Below are 21,673 nucleotides of genomic sequence, written 5' to 3' on the forward strand. Positions count from 1 at the left end.
TCTCCTCCTCCTCCTCCTCCTCCTCCTCCTCTTCTTCCCTCCTTCCTCCTCCTCCTTCCTCCTCCTTCTTCCTCCTCCTCCTCCTCCTTCCCCCCCCCCCCCCCACGCGCAGCCCCCCCCCCCCCTTTCCCCACGCAGTGGCACCGCCCGCCCGCTCCCTGCGCTGCGCAGGAGCGAGCCATGAGGGGACACGGGGGGGACACGGGGGGACACGGGGGGTGACATGAGGGGACACGGGGGGTGGGTGACATGAGGGGACACGGGGGGACACGGGGGGTGACATGAGGGGACACGGGGGGTGGGTGACATGAGGGGACACGGGGGGGACACGGGGGGACACGGGGGGACATGAGGGGACACGGGGGGGACACGGGGGGTGACATGAGGGGACACAGGGGGGTGACATGAGGGGACACGGGATGGACATGAGGGGACACGGGGGGGACACGGGGGGTGACATGAGGGGACACAGGGGGGTGACATGAGGGGACACGGGATGGACATGAGGGGACACGGGGGGGACACGGGGGGTGACATGAGGGGACACAGGGGGGTGACATGAGGGGACACGGGATGGACATGAGGGGACACGGGGGGGACACGGGGGGTGACATGAGGGGACACAGGGGGGTGACATGAGGGGACACGGGATGGACATGAGGGGACACGGGGGGGACACGGGGGGTGACATGAGGGGACACGGGGGGGACATGAGGGGGACACGGGATGGACATGAGGGGACACGGGGGTGACATGAGGGGACACGGAGGGGACACGGGGGGGTGACATGAGGGGGACATGCGGGGGATGTGGGGACATGAAGGGGACACGGGGAGGGCATGGGGGGACATGGGGGGACATGGAGGGGACACGGGGGGACATGGGGACGTGAAAGGGACACGGGGGGGACATGAGTGGGACACGGAGTGGGACAAGAAGAGGACACGGAGGGGACACGGGGGACATGGGGACATGAGGGGGACACGGGGGGACATGAGGAGGACACAGGGGGGACATGAGGAGGACACGGAGGGGACACGAGGGGGAGGTGGGGACATGAGGGGGACACGGGGGGACACAGGGGGGACATGAGGAGGACACGGAGGGGACACAGGGGACATGGGGACATGAGGGCGACACGAGGGGGATATGGGGACACGAGAGGGACACAAGGGGAATGTGAGGACATGAGGGGGACACGGGGACGTGGGGACACGAGAGGGAGGTGGGGACATGAGGGGGACACGGGGGGGACATGAGGGGGACATGAGGGGGATGTGGGGACATGAGGGGGAGGTGGGGACATGAGTGGGACATGAGGGGGACACGGGGGGACACAGGGGGGACATGAGGAGGACACGGAGGGGACACGGGGGACGTGGGGACATGAGGGCGACATGAAGGGGGATATGGGGACACGAGAGGGACACAAGGGGAATGTGAGGACATGAGGGGGACACGGGGGACGTGGGGACACGAGGGGGACACGAGGGGACACGAGGGGGACACGAGGGGACACGAGGGGGGTGCAGGTGGCCCACAGTGGGGACACGGACAGGGACACAGACATGCGACCCCACAAGCCCAGAATGGGGTCCCAGGACCCCGAACCCTGCTCTTTGTGTCATTGTCCCCACAGGAAACTGAGGCAGGGCGTGGGAGCAGCCAAAAAACCCCAAAAGCAGCCGGGGGAGCCCCAAAAAGCTCTTCACACCCCCCAAATTCTCCTGCCATTAAACCCCCCACAACGCCGTTAATTGGTGTCCGTTATTTTGGGTACGTTAATTGGGGAACATGGATCGTTTGGCTTGGGTAAACCCGAGTCCAAGCTTGGATAAACCCGAGTCTAGGCTTGGATAAATCCGAGTCAAGGACTGGATAAACCCGAGCCTAGGCTTGGATAAATCTGAGTCCAGGTTTGGATAAAGCCAAGTCCAGGTTTGGATAAACCAGAATCCAGGCTTGGATAAACCCAAGTCCAGGTTTGGATAAACCTGAGTCCAGAGCTGGATAAATACGAATCCAGGGCTGGATAAACCCGAGTCCAAGCTTGGATAAACCCAAGTCCAGGACTGGATAAACCTGAGTCCAGGGCTGGATAAATCTGAGTCCAGGGCTGGATAAATCTGAGTCCAGAACTGGATAAACCCAAGTCCAGGCTTGGATAAACCCAAGTCCATGTTTGGATAAATCCGAGTCCAGGACTGGATAAACCCGAATCCACGGCTGGATAAACCCGAGTCCAAGCTTGGATAAACCCGAGTCCAGGCTTGAATAAACCTGAGTCCAGGGCTGGATAAATCTGAGTCCAGACCTGGATACACCCAAGTCTAGGCTTGGATAAACCCGAGTCCAGGCTTGGATAAGCCCGAGTGCAGGTAGAAATAAAATACCTCCTAAGATTTAACTTAAACCACCTTGAGCCTGCGTGTCTGGTGACTTTCGGCGCCTTCTCTTCGCACGCCAAGCCTGAGACGAAGACGGCGGCAGAACGAACGATAAAATAAAGATAAACAACGACCCCAGGTCCCAGAAGCCCCAAAAACCTCGTCTGAATCTCATTCCTGGCACACAACTTTTCAGGGCTCGCCCCATCAGGGGAGGTTTCGACAAAAAATGATTTGAAATTATAAAAAAAATTATAAAAAATGACAAAAATTACACACATACATAAAAAAAAAAAAAAAAAAAAGATAAAAAATTATTTAAAAAATAAACGGGAATGGCCCAGGGACAGCTCGAGCTGTGCCTCGTTCCATCCCCACCACCCCACAAAGGGGATTTGGGGTCCCGGTGCCCCCATCCCTGCTGGGAGTGGGGTTTTCTGTGAGGTTTATTTAGGATTTGTTCCCCAAATTCAGTTTGGGATCTCGTTTGGAGGATGAACGGGAATTCCCAACGCCGGACACCTCGAGCTGTGCCTCGTCCCATCCCCACCACCCCACAAAGGGGATTTGGGGTCCTGGTGCCCCCGTCCCTGCTGGGAGTGGGTTTATTTAGGATTTGTTCCCCAAATTCGGTTTGGGATCTTGTTTGGAGGATGAACAGGAATTCCCAATGCCGGGAATGCCCCAGGGACAGCTCGAGCTGTGCCTCGTTCCATCCCCGCCACCCCACAAAGGGGATTTGGGGTCCTGGTGCCCCCGTCCCTGCTGGGAGTGGGGTTTTCTGTGAGGTTTATTTAGGATTTGTTCCCCAAATTCGGTTTGGGATCTCGTTTGGAGGATGAACGGGAATTCCCAACGCTGGACACCTCGAGCTGTGCCTCGTTCCATCCCCACCACCCCACAAAGGGGATTTGGGGTCCTGGTGCCCCCGTCCCTGCTGGGAGTGGGGTTTTCTGTGGGGTTTATTTCGGATTTGCTCCCCAAAGCTGAAGGGGACGGGTCGGGGCACCCTTCCCTCGGTTGGGGCTAATGAGCGGCTTCCCAAGACATTGATTAATTATGCAAATGAGTGGGAAGGACACCCGGAGCCGCCCGGGAAGGCAGGAGAGGGTCTGAGATCTCAACCTTGACCTCTGCCATCTCCCTCCTCCTCTTCCTCCCGGGGCAAACCCTCACGGATGGGGAAAACCGGGGGAAAAAAGGCAGAAAATCAGGAAAAAGCAGCCCCAGGGGGACTGCAGGAGCTCCAGCCGGGCCTGGCCGAGCCGGAGGAACTGGTGGAACTGGAACTGGTGGAACTGGTGCTGGGAAGGGGCTGCCAAAGCACCCCGGGAGAGACGCGGGGCCGTGGGAACCGCGGCACACCCGGCCCGGGCCACGGGCACCGGGGGAACCCGGCGCTGCCCCCGGTAACATCCCCAAAAAATCCTCTTTTTCCCCGTGTCCTGCCTGGAAAAGCGCCGCGGACAAACCCCCAGCGCCGCTTTTCGGTGTTTTGCCAAGGGCAAAGTCCTTCCCCTGCCTCGCCGGGCCACCTGTGCCAAGCTCCTCGCCACCCCGTGCCACCCTCCCACGGGAAAAAAAAACCCCCCGGGTCCACCTCGGAGGCGCTCAAAAAAAAAAAAAAAAAAAAAAAAAAAGGAAAGCAGCACCAAATTTTGGGTTTGTTTTTTTTTTTTTTAGGGGGAAAAGCAGGGAAAAAAAATCAACGTTCCTCCCTCCCACGCTGGAGACCCCCCCCCCCCAAAGCTGGAGCAGCCCCCCCTTTTTTGCGTGGGTACAAAATGTGAAATCCCGGTTACAACCACCCCGGCCGGTCAGACCAGAAGCGCCGAGGGAAGGCGCTGGAATTTTTTGGGTGAAGAAAACGCCGCAACTTGTTAGCTCCGAGATGCTCCCCCCGGGCACGGCTCTGCCTTCCCCTCCCCTGGCACCCCCTTTCCTTTTGGGGGGCACCCGGGTGGGTTCCGCGCGGCGTTTTGGGAGAAATTCCAAGGAATTCGGGGTAAAGGTGCGATTTGTTCCGCCCGTCCCGTGGCGCTGCTCTGGGGATGCCCCAGGGAGGAGCTGAAATGTTGTTTGGTTTTTTTTTTTTTTGGGGGGGTGTTTAAGGCATCAAAGCGGCCTTTAAGGCAGCAGAAAGTCCCATTTCCCACAGAAATACCCTTAAAAAAACCAAACCCAACCGCCGAGCAAGGAGGGGCTTTCCCTGCCCACCCCCAGCAGCCCCCTCCGAGTGACGGTGACGCGACAAAGGGGTCACAGATCACCCCAAAAAGGTGCGGGGGCGAGAGCGGGGGGGAACGGGGTTTGGGGGAGCTGGGGATCGCTCACCTCCCTGCGGAGCCTCTCCATCTCCATCTCCGTCAGATTTCGGGGCTTCCCCCCGCCGGGGGGGCGGCCGGCCCGGGCTGGCGGAGCCCCCTGCCCGGCGACAGGGACATGGCGGGGTCACCGTGTCCCCCGGCGCGGGGACACCGCCGAGTTCTGCGGGGACAGAGCCGCGAGTCACCCCGAGTTTTAACTTCCAGCCCCGGGGGGGTGGGGGGGGGGCGGCCCCGCTGTCTCCCCACCCCTCCCGCCCCATAACCCCCATCCCCCCAAAACCGGGGTGCTGCCTCGCCGCTTTTAATCCCACCCCCTGTTTTTCCAACCCCATTTTCCTTTTCTCTCCTTTCCCCCCCGACTTTTTCCTCCTTCCCCTCCACCTCCGGCTCCGCAAAACTTCCCAACTTCAGCCGCGCACCGGCAACTTTCCGCCTCCCCCAAATCCCCGAATTTCGACAGAAAAAAAACCCCGCATTTACCGGCAAAAAAAAAAAAAAGAAAGAAAAAAAAAAAAAAAAGAAAAAAAAAAAAGGGGTTCGCCCCTCTCTTCGCCAACGGGGGTCGGCGGGGCTGAGCGCGCTGCCGGCGGCGGGGGGTGGCGGGGACCCCGAGGGGCTCGGGATGTCGCCGGCACCCCGAGGGGACCCGCGGAGCCGCCGCACGTTGCTGCCGCCGCCGCCGCCGCCGCTCTGCTGCTTCCTTTGTTCTGCAGCGCCCGCTCGGGGGGACCCGCCGGGAGCCCGGGGGGCTCCGGGGGCTCGGGGGTAACGGCGAGGGGGCGAACCCCGGGGGGTTTGGGGGGAACGGGGATGGGGGGAACCCCGGGGGTAACGGGGAGAGGGCGAACTCCGAGGGGTTTGGGGGAAGCGGGGAGGGGGCGAACCCCGGGGGATTTGGGGGGAACAGGAATGAGGGGAACTCTGGGGGGTAACGGGGAGCGGGGGAACCCCGGGGGTTTGGGGGTAAAACGGGGATAGGGGGAACCCCGGGGCATTTGGGGGTAGCGGGGAGGGGAGGGGGTTTGGGGGAAGCGGGGAGAAAGGGGGGTGGGATTTTATGGGGTTTTGTTGTTGTAGGGTGGCCGAGCGCGGGGGTGCGCCGGGCTGTTCTTGTAGGATTGCTGTGGGGTGGGGGCTGCGCGACCCCGCTGGGCTCGTGGGGCTGTCAGCTGCGAGTCCTCTGGTGCTGGTGGTGCTGTTTTTGTAGGGTCGGTGGCGGGGTCTGCGCGGGTCTCGCTCTGTGTTGTTGTAGGGTCGCCGGGGGAAATCCCAAGGGGTGGCAGCCCGGCGCCCCACCCCGCCCATGTCCTGTTCCACAGTCCCAAAAATCCCCCCCTACCCTACCCCAGATTCCCCCACTCCCTGCGCCATATCCCAACCCACAGCCCCCCAAAATCCCCCTACCCCAGATTCCCCCATATCCCACCCCACAGTCCCCAAATGCCCCCTACCCTACCCCAGTTCCCCCATATCCCACCCTACAGTTCCCCAAATCCCCCCTACCCTACCCCAGATTCCCCCACTCCCTGCCCCATATCCCACCCCACAGCCCCCCAAAATCCCCCTACCCCAGATTCCCCCATATCCCACCCCACAGCCCCCAAATGCCCCCTACCCTACCCCAGTTCCCCCATATCCCACCCTACAGTTCCCCAAATCCCCCATACCCTACCCCAGATTCCTCCACTCCCTGCCCCATATCCCGCCCCAAATCCTCCCAAATCCCCTTTACCCCAGATTCCCCCACTCCCTGCCCCATCTCACCCTACAGCCCCCAAATGCCCCCTACCCCAGATTCCCCCATATACCACCCCACAGCCCCCCAAATCCCAAATCCCCACCCCAATCCCACTCCCCTGTGTTTTGTAGGGTCTCACACCAGGCCGAGCACCGTCCCCCACCCCCTTTTAGGTGCCAAATTCCCTTGGTTTTCCCCCAAATCTCCTTGGTTTTCCCCCAAACCCACGGGGCACTGCCATCCCCCCATCACAAGACCCCAAAACTGGGGGAACAATATCCCCTCGTGTCCCCTTAGGGTCACCCCACGACACAGAGCAGCTCCTCGGTGATTCCATCTTAATTTAAGGGAAAACATTGAAATATAAAATAACAATGACGGGGCTTGGGGGGAATTTCCAGCGGGATTTTCCACGGGAACGCCGCACAAAATCCACCCTAAACACGGGCAGGGGGCACAGCAAGAACCGGGGCAGGGGAGCCCCCCCTGACCCCAAGACCCCACACGGCTCTGAGCCCTGGCCAGGACAGGGGTGGGGGACAGCGGGGACCAGGATGTATCCCCTGTCCTCGGGATCGTGTCCCCTGTCCTCGGGATCGTGTCCCCTCTCCTCGGGATCGTCTCCCCTGTCCTTGGGATCGTCTCCCCTGTCCTTGGGATCGTGTCCCTTCTCCTTAGGATGGTGTCCCCTTGTCCTTGGGAATGTGTCCCCTTGTCCTCAGGACCGTGTCCCCTTGTCCTCGGGGTCTTCATGCGGACGCCGCCCCTTGCCCGGTGCCAGGGGGGTCGGGATGGGGAGGCAGAGGGTGAGGGTGGGCACTCAGGGACGTCACAAAGGCCTCCACCTGCAAGGACAGCCTGGCTGAGGGGTGGCACCGGCGTGGGGCACAGGTGGCACCGTGATGGCACTGGCGTGGGGCTGGGATGGCACTGGGATGGGGCAGGGGTGGCACCGTGATGGCACTGGGATGGCACCAGGATGGTGTAGGGATGGACTGGGATGGCACTGGGATGGGGCAGGGATGGGGCAGGGGTGGCACCGTGATGGCACTGGGATGGCACCAGGATAGTGTAGGGATGGACTGGGATGGCACTGGGATGGGGCAGGGATGGGGCACAGGTGGCACCGGGATGGCACTGGGATGGCACCAGGATAGTGTAGGGATGGACTGGGATGGCACTGGGATGGGGCAGGGATGGGGCACAGGTGGCACCGGGATGGCACTGGGGTGGGGCTGGGATGGCACTGGGATGGGGCAGGGGTGGCACCAGGGTGGCACTGGCATGCCACTGGGAAGGTGTAGGAATGGACTGGGAGGGCACCAGCACGGCCCTGGCACAGGTGAGGTTTAAACCCCCTGGGAGCTCCCCCGCCCTGGCTCTGGCGGCACCGGGAAGCCACCGGGGCCGTGCCACCCACCCGTGGCACCCACCTGTGCCATGAGCTGGCCCTGCCTGGCCGCGTCGTGCTCGAAGTCCTGCTCCGCGTCCAGCAGCAGGACGGGCGCGTGCCGCGCCGCCGCGAAGCCGATCCTGTGCGAGGGACAGCGAGGTCTGAGACCCCAAAAAACCCCAAAACCTGGGGTGACCCCAAAGCTGGGCACACATCAGGACTCACTCGGTGGCCCTGGCCACCAGCCAGAGCTCGTGCTGGCCATGAAGCTGCCTCAGGTAGCCCAGCTGGATCCCGCTCTCCTCGCTCCTCGCCCGCCGCCGCAGCCGCTCCAGGCACGTCTGAAAAATAAATTCCACCCTCTGGAAAACCCTTTATGAAAGGGTAAATGGGGATAAAAGATGTGTATATTTAAATATAAATATAAACATATAAATAAAAAAATTTTATATATGTAAAGATTATAAGATATTTATATCTATAATACATATAAAATATACATTTATATGTGTGAAATACATATTTGATACATATATATTATATATATCTTTTTTAAAATTTTAAAACTTATATCTGGAATATTATTATATATATTTATATATTATAACATATTACAACCTAAAACCCGCCCAATACCCACACTAAACCCACCCTAAAACTGACCTATAACCCAGCCTAAAAACCTGCCTAAAACCCACCCTAAACCCACCTATAACCCAGCCTAAACCCACCCCAAACCAACCCCATTCCCACGGGAACACAGCACACCCCAGGGCGCCGATTGGAGGTGAAACCCCGCGGTTTGGCACGTCGGGGGCTCCAGGTGTGCCCGGTGCCCACCTGGTGCGCCCGGTGCCCACCTGGGGCGTGGCGCGCAGGTAGAGGAAGGCGTGGGGGGCGGCGTGGGGACCCTGGGCGCCAGCAGGAAACCCACCCTAAACCCCACCTAAACCCCACCCAAAACCTCACCTAAAACCCATCCTAAAACCACCCTAAACATACCCTAAATCCCACCGTATACCCACCTTAAACCCATCCCAAAACCCGGCTAAAACCCACCCTAAACCCACCACAAAACCCACACTAAACCCACCCTAAAACTCACCTAAAACCTACCCATAACCCAGCCTAAACCCACCTAAACCAGTTTGGGCACGTCGGGGGCTCCAGGTGTGCCCGGTGCCCACCTGGGGCGTGGCGCGCAGGTAGAGGAAGGCGTGGGGGGCGGCGCGGGGCCCCAGGTGTGCCAGCAGGAAACCCACCCTAAACCCCACCCAAAACCTCACCTAAAACCCATCCTAAAACCACCCCAAACATACCCTAAATCCCACCGCATACCCACCTTAAACCCATCCCAAAACCCGGCTAAAACCCACCCTAAACCCACCACAAAACCCGCTGTAAACCCACCCTAAAACCCACACTAAACCCACCCTAAAACTCACCTAAAACCTACCCATAACCCAGCCTAAACCCACCTAAACCAGTTTGGGCACGTCGGGGGCTCCAGGTGTGCCCGGTGCCCACCTGGTGCGCCCGGTGCCCACCTGGGGCGTGGCGCGCAGGTAGAGGAAGGCGTGGGGGGCGGCGTGGGGACCCTGGGCGCCAGCAGGAAACCCATCCTAAACCCCACCTAAAACCCACCCAAAACCTCACCTAAAACCCATCCTAAAACCACCCCAAACATACCCTAAATCCCACCGTATACCCACCTTAAACCCATCCCAAAACCCGGCTAAAACCCACCCTAAACCCACCACAAAACCCGCCCTAAAACCCACCCTAAAACCCACACTAAACCCACCCTAAAACTCACCTAAAACCGACCCATAACCCAGCCTAAACCCACCTAAACCAATTTGGGCACGTCGGGGGCTCCAGGTGTGCCCGGTGCCCACCTGGTGCGCCCGGTGCCCACCTGGGGCGTGGCGCGCAGGTAGAGGAAGGCGTGGGGGGCGGCGTGGGGACCCTGGGCGCCAGCAGGAAACCCATCCTAAACCCCACCTAAAACCCACCCAAAACCTCACCTAAAACCCATCCTAAAACCACCCCAAACATACCCTAAATCCCACCGTATACCCACCTTAAACCCATCCCAAAACCCGGCTAAAACCCACCCTAAACCCACCACAAAACCCGCCCTAAAACCCACCCTAAAACCCACACTAAACCCACCCTAAAACTCACCTAAAACCGACCCATAACCCAGCCTAAACCCACCTAAACCAGTTTGGGCACGTCGGGGGCTCCAGGTGTGCCCGGTGCCCACCTGGTGCGCCCGGTGCCCACCTGGGGCGTGGCGCGCAGGTAGAGGAAGGCGTGGGGGGCGGCGCGGGGCCCCAGGTGTGCCAGCAGGAAGTCGTGCCACTCCTGGTACACCGCCCACTCCAGGGGCTGCAGGTGCCCGGCCTCGAACAGGTGCTTGGCAAAGACGTACCTGGGCAGGGAGCGCGGGAGGGCAGCGGGCATCGCCCCAGCCCCCCGCGGGTTTTGGGTTTTTTGGGGGTTTTTTTGGGTTTTTTTGGGGTTTTTTTGGGGTTTTTTGGCACCCACGAGGAGCGGCAGGTGCTTCTCTTGGGTGGGTATGAAAGATGTTTTACATAAAATACATACAAAGTATATCTATTCTATAATATACAAAATATATATTAAAAATAATTATTAAAAATATTTAAAATACATATCAAATATATAAAAATATTTAAAAATATATATAAATATATATATAAAATACATTAAAAACTGAGGAGCTGCAGGTGCTTCTCCTGGGTGTGTATAAAATATGTTTTATATAAGATATATATAAAGTATACATATTACATTTTATATATATATATATATATATAATATATTATATATACATTATAAATGTATATAAATAAAGAAATAAATATATAAATATACATACATATTTTTAAAAAAATATATAAAGTGTATATTAAAAATGTATATATAAATTAATGCCCACCGAGCCTGGCATCACCCCACAGGGCTTCACATGGCACCCCCAAATGACCCCAAAATGCCATTCCTGCCATTAAACATCCCTCCGGGCACAGACTCTGCTCACCCTGGCACCCCATGGCACCTCATGGCACCCATGGCACCCCATAGCACCCCACGACATCCCCTGGCACCCCATGGCACCCCCAGCACCCCATGGCATCCATAGCACCCATGGCACCCCATGACATCCCCTGGCACCCCATGGCACCCCCGGCACCCCATGGCACCTCATGGCACCCCATAGCACCCTACAACATCCCCTGGCACCCCATGGCATCCCATAGCACCCATGGCACCCCATAGCACCACACAACATCCCCTGGCACCCCACGGCATCCCCGGCACTCCATGGCATCCATAGCACCCATGGCACCCCATAGCACCCCACGATATCCCCTGGCACCCCATGGCATCCATAGCACCCATGGCACCCCATAGCACCCCACGATATCCCCTGGCACCCCATGGCATCCCATAGCACCCATGGCACCCCATAGCACCCCACGATATCCCCTGGCACCCCATGGCATCCCATAGCACCCATGGCACCCCATAGCACCCCACGATATCCCCTGGCACCCCATGGCACCCCCGGCACCCCATGGCACCTCATGGCACCCCATAGCACCCTACAACATCCCCTGGCACCCCATGGCATCCCATAGCACCCATGGCACCCCATAGCACCCCACGACATCCCCTGGCACCCCATTGCACCCCCGGCACCCCATGGCACCCCATAGCACCCCACGATATCCCCTGGCACCCCATGGCACCCCATGGCACCCCATGGCATCCATAGCACCCCATAGCACCCCACGACATCCCCTGGCACCCCTGGCACCCCATGGCATCCATAGCACCCATGGCACCCCATAGCGCCCCATGACATCCCCTGGCACCCCATGACATCCCCTGGCACCCCATGGCACCCCTGGCACCCCGTGGCACCCCTCTTTGGGTACCTGTCACTGAACACCGAGCGCTCGAAGACCCTCACGGGCTGGGGGGTCCCGGGGGTGACCTCGGCCCCGCCCGGCGGCTCCAGCGCGGCCTTGAGGCGACTGAGGCAGGAGAAGGTCTGGAAGGTGAAGGACCAGCGGGCAGGCTCCTGGTACATCAGCTGCAGCAGGTTGGCACAGCCCCCGGGCACCTGCGGGGACATTTGGGGTGAGGTGGCAGAGCCCACAGACACCTGCGGGGACATTCGGGGTGAGGGGTGGCACCGACAGGGCCGGGGTGTGGCCGGAATCCTCACCTGGGCAGCGCCAGCGGCCGGCACCTTGCGCCACTGCGCCACGGGCTCTGTCACCAGGTGCCACCGCGGGAAGGTGGCACCCAGCAGCTTCAGGAAGGTCGATTTCCCCACGGCTGCGGGAGAGGAGGGGGAGCAGGGTCAGCCCGGGAATGTGGGGTGAACCTGGGGATGTGGGGTGAGCCTGGGTGCCCCCAATCCTGTCCCTGGGGATGTGGGGTGAGCCTGGGTACCCCCAATCCTGGCCCTAAGGGATGTGGGGTGAGCCTGGGTACCCCCAAACCTGGCCCTAAGGGATGTGGGGTGAGCCTGGGTGCCCCCAAACCTGGCCCTAAGGGATGTGGGGTGAGCCTGGGTACCCCCAATCCTGTCCCTGGGGATGTGGGGTGAGTCTGGGTGCCCCCAATCCTGTCCCTGGGGATGTGGGGTGAGCCTGGGTACCCCCAAACCTGGCCCTAAGGGATGTGGGGTGAGCCTGGTGTCCCCAATCCTGGCTCTAAGGGATGTGGGGTGAGCCTGGGTGCCCCCAATCCTGTCCCTGGGGATGTGGGGTGAGCCTGGGTACCCCCAATCCTGTCCCTGGGGATGTGGGGTGAGTCTGGGTGCCCCCAATCCTGTCCCTGGGGATGTGGGGTGAGCCTGGGTACCCCCAATCCTGGCCCTAAGGGATGTGGGGTGAGCCTGGGTACCCCCAATCCTGTCCCTGGGGATGTGGGGTGAGCCTGGGTACCCCCAATCCTGTCCCTGGGGATGTGGGGTGAGCCTGGGTACCCCCAATCCTGTCCCTGGGGATGTGGGGTGAGCCTGGGTACCCCCAATCCTGTCCCTGGGGATGTGGGGTGAGCCTGGGTACCCCCAGTCCTGTCCCTGGGGATGTGGGGTGAGCCTGGGTACCCCCAAACCTGGCCCTAAGGAATGTGGGGTGAGCCTGGGTACCCCCAATCCTGTCCCTGGGGATGTGGGGTGAGCCTGGTGTCCCCAATCCTGGCTCCAAGGGACATGGGGTGAGCCTGGGTGCCCCCCATGTCTGCTCCTGGGGATGTGGGGTGAGCCTCGGTGATCCCCAGCTCAGGACTCGGGGAATGTGGGGTGTCGCCCCAGCAAATCCCAGAAACACGGGGTGAGCCTGGGTGTCCCCCTGCCCCAAACCCCGGGGTGAGCCTGGGTGTCCATCCCCGCTCCCAGGAATGTGGGGTGAGCCTGGGTCCCCCAGTTCCCGCTCCTGGGGTGAGCCTGAGTGTCCCCCCATTCCCGCTCCTGGGTCGAGCCGGGGTCTCCCCAATTCCCACTCCTGTGAAGAGCTTGGGTCCCCCCAGTTCTCACTCCTGGGGTGAGCCTGAGTGTCCCCCCATTCCCGCTCCTGGGGTGAGCCTGAGTGTCCCCCCATTCCAGCTCCTGGGTCCCCAGTTCCCACTCCTGGGGTGTGCCGGGGTCTCCCCAATTCCCACTCCTGTGAAGAGCTTGGGTCCCCCAGTTCTCACTCCTGGGGTGAGCCTGAGTGTCCCCCCATTCCCGCTCCTGGGTCCCCAGTTCCCGCTCCTGGGGTGTGCCGGGGTCTCCCCAATTCCCACTCCTGGGGTGAGCCTGGGTCCCCCAATTCCCGCTCCTGGGAACCTGAGGTGAGCCTGCGTGTCCCCCTCAGGACCCGGGCTGAGTCTGGGGGTCCCCCCACCCCAAATCTCGCAAATATTGGGGTGAACCCGGCGTTTCCCCACTGTGGCTACCGGGCAAATCTGGGGGTGCCCCTTGCCGGCTCCTGGGAGCGCGGGGTGAGCCTGGCTGACTCCAGCCCGACCCCCGAGAATCTGGGGCGAGCCTGGCTGTCCCTGACCCGGGCTGCCTTTGTGTCCCCCTTCCCGACTCCCAGCAGCGCGGGGTTTCGGGGTGCCCCCCACCCCCAGCGGCGCTAATTAAGACAATTACAGCCATTAAGTGCGGACTTTACGCCCCAGCCCGCGCCGTCCCGCTCCCAGCGCACCCCAAATCCTCCCGCCCGGCTCCCCCCGGTACCGATGTTCCCCTCCAGGGCCAGGCGCAGGGGAGCCCCGCTCCGCCCCATGCCGCCACCGCTTCCGCCTGCCCGCGTCACATGCTAATGAGATGGTAATCAGCAGCGCGCCACCGCCCCGTGACGTCACCGCGCGGGAAGTGGGCGGGGGGGAGGCGGAAACAGCGGGGGAGGGGAACCGGGGGCGATATGGTAATTTATGCAAACGAGGCGCTGTCCGCGGAGCGTCCGGGCGATGCGGGGGGCACGGGAAAGGGGGTGGGGCACAAAAAGGGGGGTCGGGGGCACCAACAAAGGGTAAAGGGGACCAAAATGGGGTAGGGGGTCACCAAAACCACACTGGGGTGACCAAAACCACATTGGGGTCAGCAATACAAAACTGGGGTCACCAGCAGGGGGTTGGGGTCCCCAGCATGGGGCCAAGGACATCAGCAGTGGGTTGGGGTCACCAAAACCACACTGGGGTGACCAAAACCACATTGGGGTCACCAATACAAAACTGGGGTCACCAGCAGGGGGTTGGGGTCCCCAGCATGGGGCCAAGGACATCAGCAGTGGGTTGGGGTCACCAAAACCACACTGGGGTGACCAAAACCACATTGGGGTCACCAATACAAAACTGGGGTCTCCAGCAGGGGGTTGGGGTCACCAGCATGGGGCCAAGGACATCAGCAGTGGGTTGGGGTCACCAAAACCACACTGGGGTGACCAAAACCACATTGGGGTCACCAATACAAAACTGGGGTCACCAGCAGGGGGTTGGGGTCCCCAGCATGGGGCCAAGGACTTCAACAGTGGGTTGGGGTCACCAAAATCACACTGGGGTCACCCAACCAACATTGGGGTCACCAATACAAAATTGGGGTCACGGGTGTGGGGTCAAGGGCACAGACATGTGGTTGAGGTCCCCGATGTGGGATTGGGGTCACCAGCTTTGAAATGGGGTTGGGGGCACCCCCTGAGGGTGGCATCAATGTGGGGTTGGGGACACCATGGAGAAGCTGAGGGTATCGATGGCTGGGGGCATCAGCAAAGGGTCAGGGGCACCAACACCACATTGGGGTCACCAAGATGGGGTCGAGGGCACCATCTTAGGGTTTGGGGTCACCAAGATGGGGTCGAGGGCACCATCAGGGGTCACCAATATAGGGTTGAGGGCACCATCTCAGGGTTGGGGCCACCAACATGGGGTTGAGGGCACCATCTCAGGGTTGGGGTCACCAACATGGGGTTGAGGGCACCATCTCAGGGTTGGGGTCACCAACATGGGGTTGAGGGCACCATCTCAGGGTTGGGGTCACCAGCATGGGGTTGAGGGCACCATCTCAGGGTTGGGGTCACCAACCTGGGGTTGAGGGCACCATCTCAGGGTTGGGGTCACCAACGTGGGGTTGAGGGCATTGCCATGGGGTTGGGCACATCAAGGCCATCAGCAGGACACGGGCACCAAGGTGAGGTCAGTGCTCGTCTCCCCATCCCCCCGAGCCCCCCCAGTGCCCCCCAGCCCCAGCCCTCCCAGGGAAGCCACCGAGCTGGAGAAAAGGCTTTTTAATGCGCAGTGGGCGGTGGGGAGGAGCGGCGGGGTCCGGGGGGGAGCGGGGCACCCCAGCCTGGGCACGGGGGGCCCACGCGGGGCGGGGAGGGGGCTTAGAAGCATTTTCGGTGGACGATGGAGGGTCCGGCCTCGTCGTACTCGGGTTTGCTGATCCACATCTGCTGGAAGGTGGAGAGGGAGGCCAGGATGGAGCCGCCGATCCACACCGAGTACTTGCGCTCCGGCGGGGCGATGATCTGCGGAGACAGCGGCCTGTAGGGTCCCCCCACAAGAAACCCCACAGCGGGAGGGGCTTTGGGGTGCTGGCGGGCACGGTTTGCTCAGCCAAGGCCTACTTTGATCTTCATGGTGCTGGGGGCCAGCGCGGTGATCTCCTTCTGCATGCGGTCGGCGATGCCCGGGTACATGGTGGTGCCCCCGGACAGGACGTTGTTGGCGTACAGGTCCTTGCGGATGTCGATGTCGCACTTCATGATGGAGTTGTAGGTTGTCTCGTGGATGCCGGCCGACTCCATGCCTGCCGTGGCACGGGGCCCGTCACCTCCCCGTGCCCGGCCTGTGCCTCCCCAGGGCTCCCCAGATGAGCCCCGGGGGTCTGGCCCGGCGCTGGCAGTGCCAAGGGCTCGGGGGGAGCCCAGAGCAGCCCCGTGGGGCAGCCACGGGAGCTGGGAGGTGGCCAAAGGGGCATTGTCTTCTTGTCTGCTGGTGAGGAGGGGGGCAACTACTCCCAGGGGGAACTGAGGGTGGGCTGAGCCATGAAGGAGGGCTGGAATAGGGTCTGGGGGCACTGGGAGCGGGCTTAGGGTCTGGGGGCACCGGGGGCACTGGAACAGGGTCTGGGGGCACTGGAGCAGGGTCTGGGGGCTCCGGGGGCACTGGAACAGGGTCTGGGGGCACTGGAACAGGGTCTGGGGACTCCGGGGGCAGGCTCACCAATGAAGGAGGGCTGGAACAGGGTCTGGGGGCACTGGAGCAGGGTCTGGGGGCTCCGGGGGCAGGCTCACCGATGAAGGAGGGCTGGAACAGGGTCTGGGGGCACTGGAACAGGGTCTGGGGGCTCCGGGGGCAGGCTCACCAATGAAGGAGGGCTGGAACAGGGTCTGGGGGCACTGGAGCAGGGTCTGGGGACTCCGGGGGCAGGCTCACCAATGAAGGAGGGCTGGAACAGGGTCTGGGGGCACTGGAGCAGGGTCTGGGGGCTTCGGGGGCAGGCTCACTGATGAAGGAGGGCTGGAACAGGGTCTGGGGGCACTGGAACAGGGTCTGGGGGCTCCGGGGGTGGGCTCACCGATGAAGGAGGGCTGGAACAGGGTCTGGGGGCACTGGAGCAGGGTCTGGGGGCACTGGAACAGGGTCTGGGGGCTCCGGGGGCGGGCTCACCGATGAAGGAGGGCTGGAACAGGGTCTCGGGGCAGCGGAAGCGCTCGTTGCCGATGGTGATGACCTGCCCGTCGGGCAGCTCGTAGCTCTTCTCCAGCGAGGAGGAGGAGGCGGCCGTGGCCATCTCGTTCTCGAAGTCCAGCGCCACGTAGCACAGCTTCTCCTTGATGTCGCGCACGATTTCCCGCTCGGCTGCGGGACACCGGGGCGGGAGAGGCTCAAGCCGGTGTCCCGGCGGTGGCACCGCGGTGTCCCCGTGCCCAGCCCCGCCCCGCCGGGCCCGTACCGGTGGTGACGAAGGAGTAGCCCCTCTCGGTGAGGATCTTCATGAGGTAGTCGGTGAGGTCGCGGCCCGCCAGGTCCAGGCGCATGATGGCGTGGGGCAGGGCGTAGCCCTCGTAGATGGGCACGTTGTGGGTGACGCCGTCCCCGGAGTCCAGGACGATGCCTGGCACGGGGGGCAAGGTGAGGGGGGACGCTCCACGCCGGTCCCTGTCACCCGCGGTCCCCTACTCACCGGTGGTGCGGCCGGAGGCGTAGAGGGAGAGCACGGCTTGGATGGCGACGTACATGGCGGGGACGTTGAAGGTTTCAAACATGATCTGGGAGGGGAGAGGACGGGGCAGGGGGTGAGGGGTGGGCAGGGGGGTCACCAGCACGCCCCACCCCACGCCTGTGCCTTCCTGGGGTCAGGGCATGGCGTGGCAGAACACGCAGGTGGCTGTGGTGCACGGAGGAACGGGGGGATGGTGGCGGCGCGGGGCGCAGGGGACAGGGAGGGAAGCACGTGGGGGGTGGGAAAAGGTGGGCCAAGAGGTGGAAACGTGGGTCGTGGCAGTGCACAGAGCCACGTGGGGTGGAGAGTGGTGTGGGGAGCCCGTGGGTCAAGGGATGGCGTGGAAACGTGGGTCACCAGAGTGCACAGAGCCACGTGGGGAACACGTGCTGGGGCAATTCCTGCAGGTCCACGCGCTGCCGAGAGACCCTCGGGGCCATCAAGCACGGGAACTTCCCACTGGGATCTCTGCCCTTATCCCGCACCCCACAAAACCCCCAGATCCCCCAGCCCTTCCTGCGGTTTTGGAGGGTCCAGCCCCCTCCAGGGGTCATCTCCAGGGCCCTACCTGGGTCATCTTCTCCCGGTTGGCCTTGGGGTTGAGGGGTGCCTCGGTGAGCAGGGTCGGGTGCTCCTCGGGGGCCACACGCAGCTCGTTGTAGAAGGAGTGGTGCCAGATCTAAGGCGGGCAGAGAGAGCTGGCGTGTCACCACCCCAAAGGCAAGGCAGGGCCGACCCCGCTCGCCGCCCCGCCAGGGCCTCACCTTCTCCATGTCATCCCAGTTGGTGATGATGCCGTGCTCGATGGGGTACTTGAGCGTGAGGATGCCCCTCTTGCTCTGCGCCTCGTCGCCCACGTAGCTGTCCTTCTGCCCCATGCCCACCATGACGCCCTAGCGCCGGCGAGAGAGGCCTCGTTAGCCACGTCCCGGTGACTGGATCGGGCTGGGGGCCGCCCCCGGCCCCCCGGGTACCCACCTGGTGCCGGGGCCGCCCCACGATGGAGGGGAAGACGGCGCGGGGGGCATCGTCGCCGGCGAAGCCGGCCTTGCAGAGGCCGGAGCCGTTGTCGCACACCAGGGCCGTGGTTTCCTCGTCGCACATGGCGGGGTGGCAGCGCTCGGTGCTGGGGGGACCTGGGGGAGAAGCTGGCCGGGGGGAAAGGGGGGGTTACAGAGCGGCCGGGGACGGGGCTCGTCCCGCGCCGCTGCCGGATTTGGGGTTGGAGGTGTCGGAGTCCTCGGGGATGGGCAGCCCCCTAAAATCCTCCGTGGGCTGGCCCCGGTGTGGCGGTGCTGGGAGGGGGGTGATGCTTGTTCCCCATGGGTGCTGCTCCACGCTGGTGCTGCTCCTCCATCCTTCTGCAGCTTCTTCTTGGCCAAAATCGGTGCCAAAGCCTCCCCGGGGAGCTCCGGTGCTGCCGTGCCCGGCTGGTGCCCCCCAAAAGCGGGCAGGGGGGTGCCAGGTGATGCCCTCTCATCCGCTTCCGTCTCAGCAGCCTTTTGCTGCTCTGACCTCGCATCCGCTCCCCAAAAACGGGGGGAAAAAATCCTGCCCTTCCCAGGGGGTGCCCCCTGTGCCAGAGGATGAGCTCCCCAATCCAGAGGGAAACAGGCAAAACCTTGCAGGAGCCCAAAAAGCGAAAAAAAAAAACCCAAAAAAACCAAATCGCAGGGATTTTCAGCAAGAGCACAACCTGCTTTGGCCTCAGCCCAGCTCTCGTCACCTCCAGCGAGGCCCCCAGCTGTGGGGTCGTGCCGAGGTTGGCACCCCCTCCGTGCCATGCAAACCCAGCTGGGGCCACCCCATAAATGCTGGGGCACCCCAAACCCCCCCCCCCCCGGGGTGTTTTCGCTGCCCGCCGTCCTCCAAGGAGGAAGGGAAGCAGGGCTGGGCAGGGCGGTACTCACCACAGAGGCGAGAGCTCCTTTCCTCTGGGACCGAGCCCCGATGCGCCTGGGTATAAATACCAGCGAGCCCGAGGAACCTCAGAGGCGGATCCGCTCTAAACAAAGACCCTAAATAGGCTCAGTGATGGTGTGTTGGCCATATGGCCATATAAGGTGTTTTATTTCATTAAATTGACCTTGGGCTGGTGGTAGGACCCGGCACGGTTAATTATTGTAGGAAAATGTATGGTAGGGATGCTTGGGAGGCAACAGCCCCGCTGGGACGCCGCTCCTTTTATGCTCCGCTCCCATAAACAAGTGAGACACAAATCCTTATAAGCGACGGGCTGGGAACGAGGAGGTGGCAGCGCCTCCGGTTGCTGGGGAGCTCCTGGAGAGACCCCAGCCGGGTGGAGGTGGCTTTGGGGCTCCGCCGCGGGGACACCCCGGGGCCGGGACGGGGCTGAGCCGCCGGGGCTGGCGCAGCGGCTCCTCCCGGCCCCGCTTCCCCCCGCCGCCCTGGCACCCGGCACTTCTGGGATGCCTCTCGCTGTGGTTTTTCCTCTCTCCGCCCCCAATTTTTGGGCTTTTGCTCTCCTCGTGCCCCAAATCCTCGGCCTGAGCCAGGCCTGGGGTTGTGGGTCCAAATCCCGGCCCCGCGCTCAGGGTGAGCCTGGCTCTGGTTCCTCCCGGCGGGATTTTGGACGGGGGGATGAGCTCAGAGCCCCCAGGGGACACGGTGGGTGCTGTCCCCGAGCCCGGGGGGGCCGGGGCCGCCCCCAGCCCCGCGGCCGAGCCTTGGCAGTGGCCCCTGGCCCTGGCAGAGGCCAACCAGAGGCTGCCCAACTCCCGGCTGCCTTTTTAAGGACAACGGGCCCTCGCCAGGGAGTCTCCCCCGGGGGAGGCAGCGGAGATGCCCCGGAGTCACCTCCCGGAGCTAGTGGGGCTCGAGGGAAACTGAGGCACGGCGGGCCCAGGCTGATCCCGAGCTGTGCCCGGGGCAGGGACATCCCAGCACTGGAGCAGTGACAAGGAGCTGCAGGGTGCCACCACAGGCAAGGGACACAAAGGTCCCCGTGTCCCCCATCGTTCCAGAGGGAGGGAATGGGCCCTGGGCTGTCACCCCCCAGAGCAGGACAGGGACACGGTGTCCCCCCAGCACTGCCAGTCCATCCACAGCCCCTGTGTCCCCCAGGGATGGCTCTGTCCCCTCTGGGCTGTCACCCCATGGGGCAGGACAGTGTCCCCAGCACTGCCAGTCCATCCACAGCCCCAGGTCCCCCAGGGATGGCTCTGTCCCCTCTGGGCTGTCACCCCATGGGGCAGGACAGTGTCCCCAGCACAGCCCCAGGTCCCCCAGGGATGGCTCTGTCCCCTCTGTCACCCCATGGGGCAGGACAGGGACACGGTGTGTCCCCAGCACAGCCCCAGGTTCCCCAGGGATGTCCCTGGGGCTGTCCCCTCTGGGCTGTCACCCCATGGGGCAGGACAGTGTCCCCAGCACTGCCAGTCCATCCACAGCCCCTGTGTCCCCCAGGGCTGGCTCTGTCCCATCTGTCACCCCATGGGGCAGGACAGTGTCCCCAGCACAGCCCCTGTGTCCCCCAGGGATGGCTCTGTCCCCTCTGGACTGTCACCCCCCAGAGCAGGACAGGGACACGGTGTGTCCCCAGCACAGCCCCAGGTCCCCCAGGGCTGGCTCTGCCAGGTTCCCTTTCCCTGTGAAACACCTCACAGGGGCTGGATGTGTCCCCTGGTGTCCCCCCACGCCCCCAGCCCCAGGGTCCTGCTGCCACCTCACACCCCGGCCCGGCCGGGTCCCCACCAAACATGAGGTCACCGAGGGGCGAGGCTGCCATGTATGACATGTTGGGGGGAAAAAAAAAAAAAACAAAAACCTTAAAAATGAATTTCTCCCCAAAGCCAGGAGAGTGGGGGAGGGAAGAGGGCGTGATGGAGAGCCCCGCGTGGAGGGAGCCGGCGGCAGGATCCCATCCCAAGCCAGCCAGGGGCACATTCCCAAAGGCCACAGACCCCGCAGCCCGCCCTGAGCAGCCGCAGCCCCCATCCCCGTCGCCGGGCCCGGCTCAGCTCCGGAGCTCGGGGCTGCCCCATCCCCGCGGGATGCCCGAGCATCCCTGCCCGCCGCGGGCCGGCGCAGCCCCGAGCGGGAGCCAGG

The 21,673-nt window shown here is 62.4% G+C and overlaps 2 protein-coding genes across 2 annotated transcripts; both read right to left on the reverse strand.

Annotated features, from left to right (window-relative positions):
- Positions 1-7,142: 7,142 nt before the first annotated feature.
- DGUOK (deoxyguanosine kinase) lies at positions 7,143-14,248 on the reverse strand. The gene is made up of 7 exons (XM_068174376.1): positions 14,117-14,248; positions 12,110-12,222; positions 11,817-12,004; positions 10,135-10,282; positions 8,071-8,186; positions 7,886-7,985; positions 7,143-7,297 (listed from the first exon to the last, which is right to left on the reverse strand). The coding sequence occupies exons 1-7, from the start codon at positions 14,163-14,165 to the stop codon at positions 7,202-7,204; spliced, it is 810 nt and encodes a 269-aa protein (XP_068030477.1). The 5' UTR covers positions 14,166-14,248; the 3' UTR covers positions 7,143-7,201.
- A 1,399-nt stretch (positions 14,249-15,647) lies between these two features.
- Positions 15,648-18,782, reverse strand: ACTG2 (actin gamma 2, smooth muscle). Its single transcript, XM_068174375.1, has 8 exons — positions 18,584-18,782; positions 18,370-18,498; positions 18,174-18,284; positions 17,567-17,651; positions 17,336-17,497; positions 17,050-17,241; positions 16,005-16,186; positions 15,648-15,905 (listed from the first exon to the last, which is right to left on the reverse strand). Exons 1-8 carry the CDS (start codon positions 18,707-18,709, stop codon positions 15,762-15,764), a joined length of 1,131 nt encoding a protein of 376 aa, XP_068030476.1. The 5' UTR covers positions 18,710-18,782; the 3' UTR covers positions 15,648-15,761.
- Positions 18,783-21,673: the final 2,891 nt, after the last annotated feature.

The sequence above is a fragment of the Anomalospiza imberbis genome, chromosome 28 (assembly GCF_031753505.1).
Source record: "Anomalospiza imberbis isolate Cuckoo-Finch-1a 21T00152 chromosome 28, ASM3175350v1, whole genome shotgun sequence".
NCBI classification, from domain to species: Eukaryota; Metazoa; Chordata; class Aves; order Passeriformes; family Viduidae; genus Anomalospiza; species Anomalospiza imberbis.

Excerpts from the sequence above, each read along its gene's own strand:
- DGUOK (XM_068174376.1), bottom strand. The coding sequence starts at position 14,165 with ATGGGGCGGAGCGGGGCTCCCCTGCGCCTGGCCCTGGAGGGGAACATC. Across the intron at positions 12,005-12,109 it reads CGGCCGCTGGCGCTGCCCAG|GTGCCCGGGGGCTGTGCCAA; the intron begins GTGAGGATTCCG and ends ATGTCCCCGCAG. Across the intron at positions 8,187-10,134 it reads ACCTGCGCGCCACGCCCCAG|ACGTGCCTGGAGCGGCTGCG; the intron begins GTGGGCACCGGG and ends TTTATTTTTCAG.
- ACTG2 (XM_068174375.1), bottom strand. The coding sequence starts at position 18,709 with ATGTGCGACGAGGAAACCACGGCCCTGGTGTGCGACAACGGCTCCGGC. Across the intron at positions 18,499-18,583 it reads TGGGGCGGCCCCGGCACCAG|GGCGTCATGGTGGGCATGGG; the intron begins GTGGGTACCCGG and ends CGCCGGCGCTAG. Across the intron at positions 17,242-17,335 it reads CTACTCCTTCGTCACCACCG|CCGAGCGGGAAATCGTGCGC; the intron begins GTACGGGCCCGG and ends GGTGTCCCGCAG.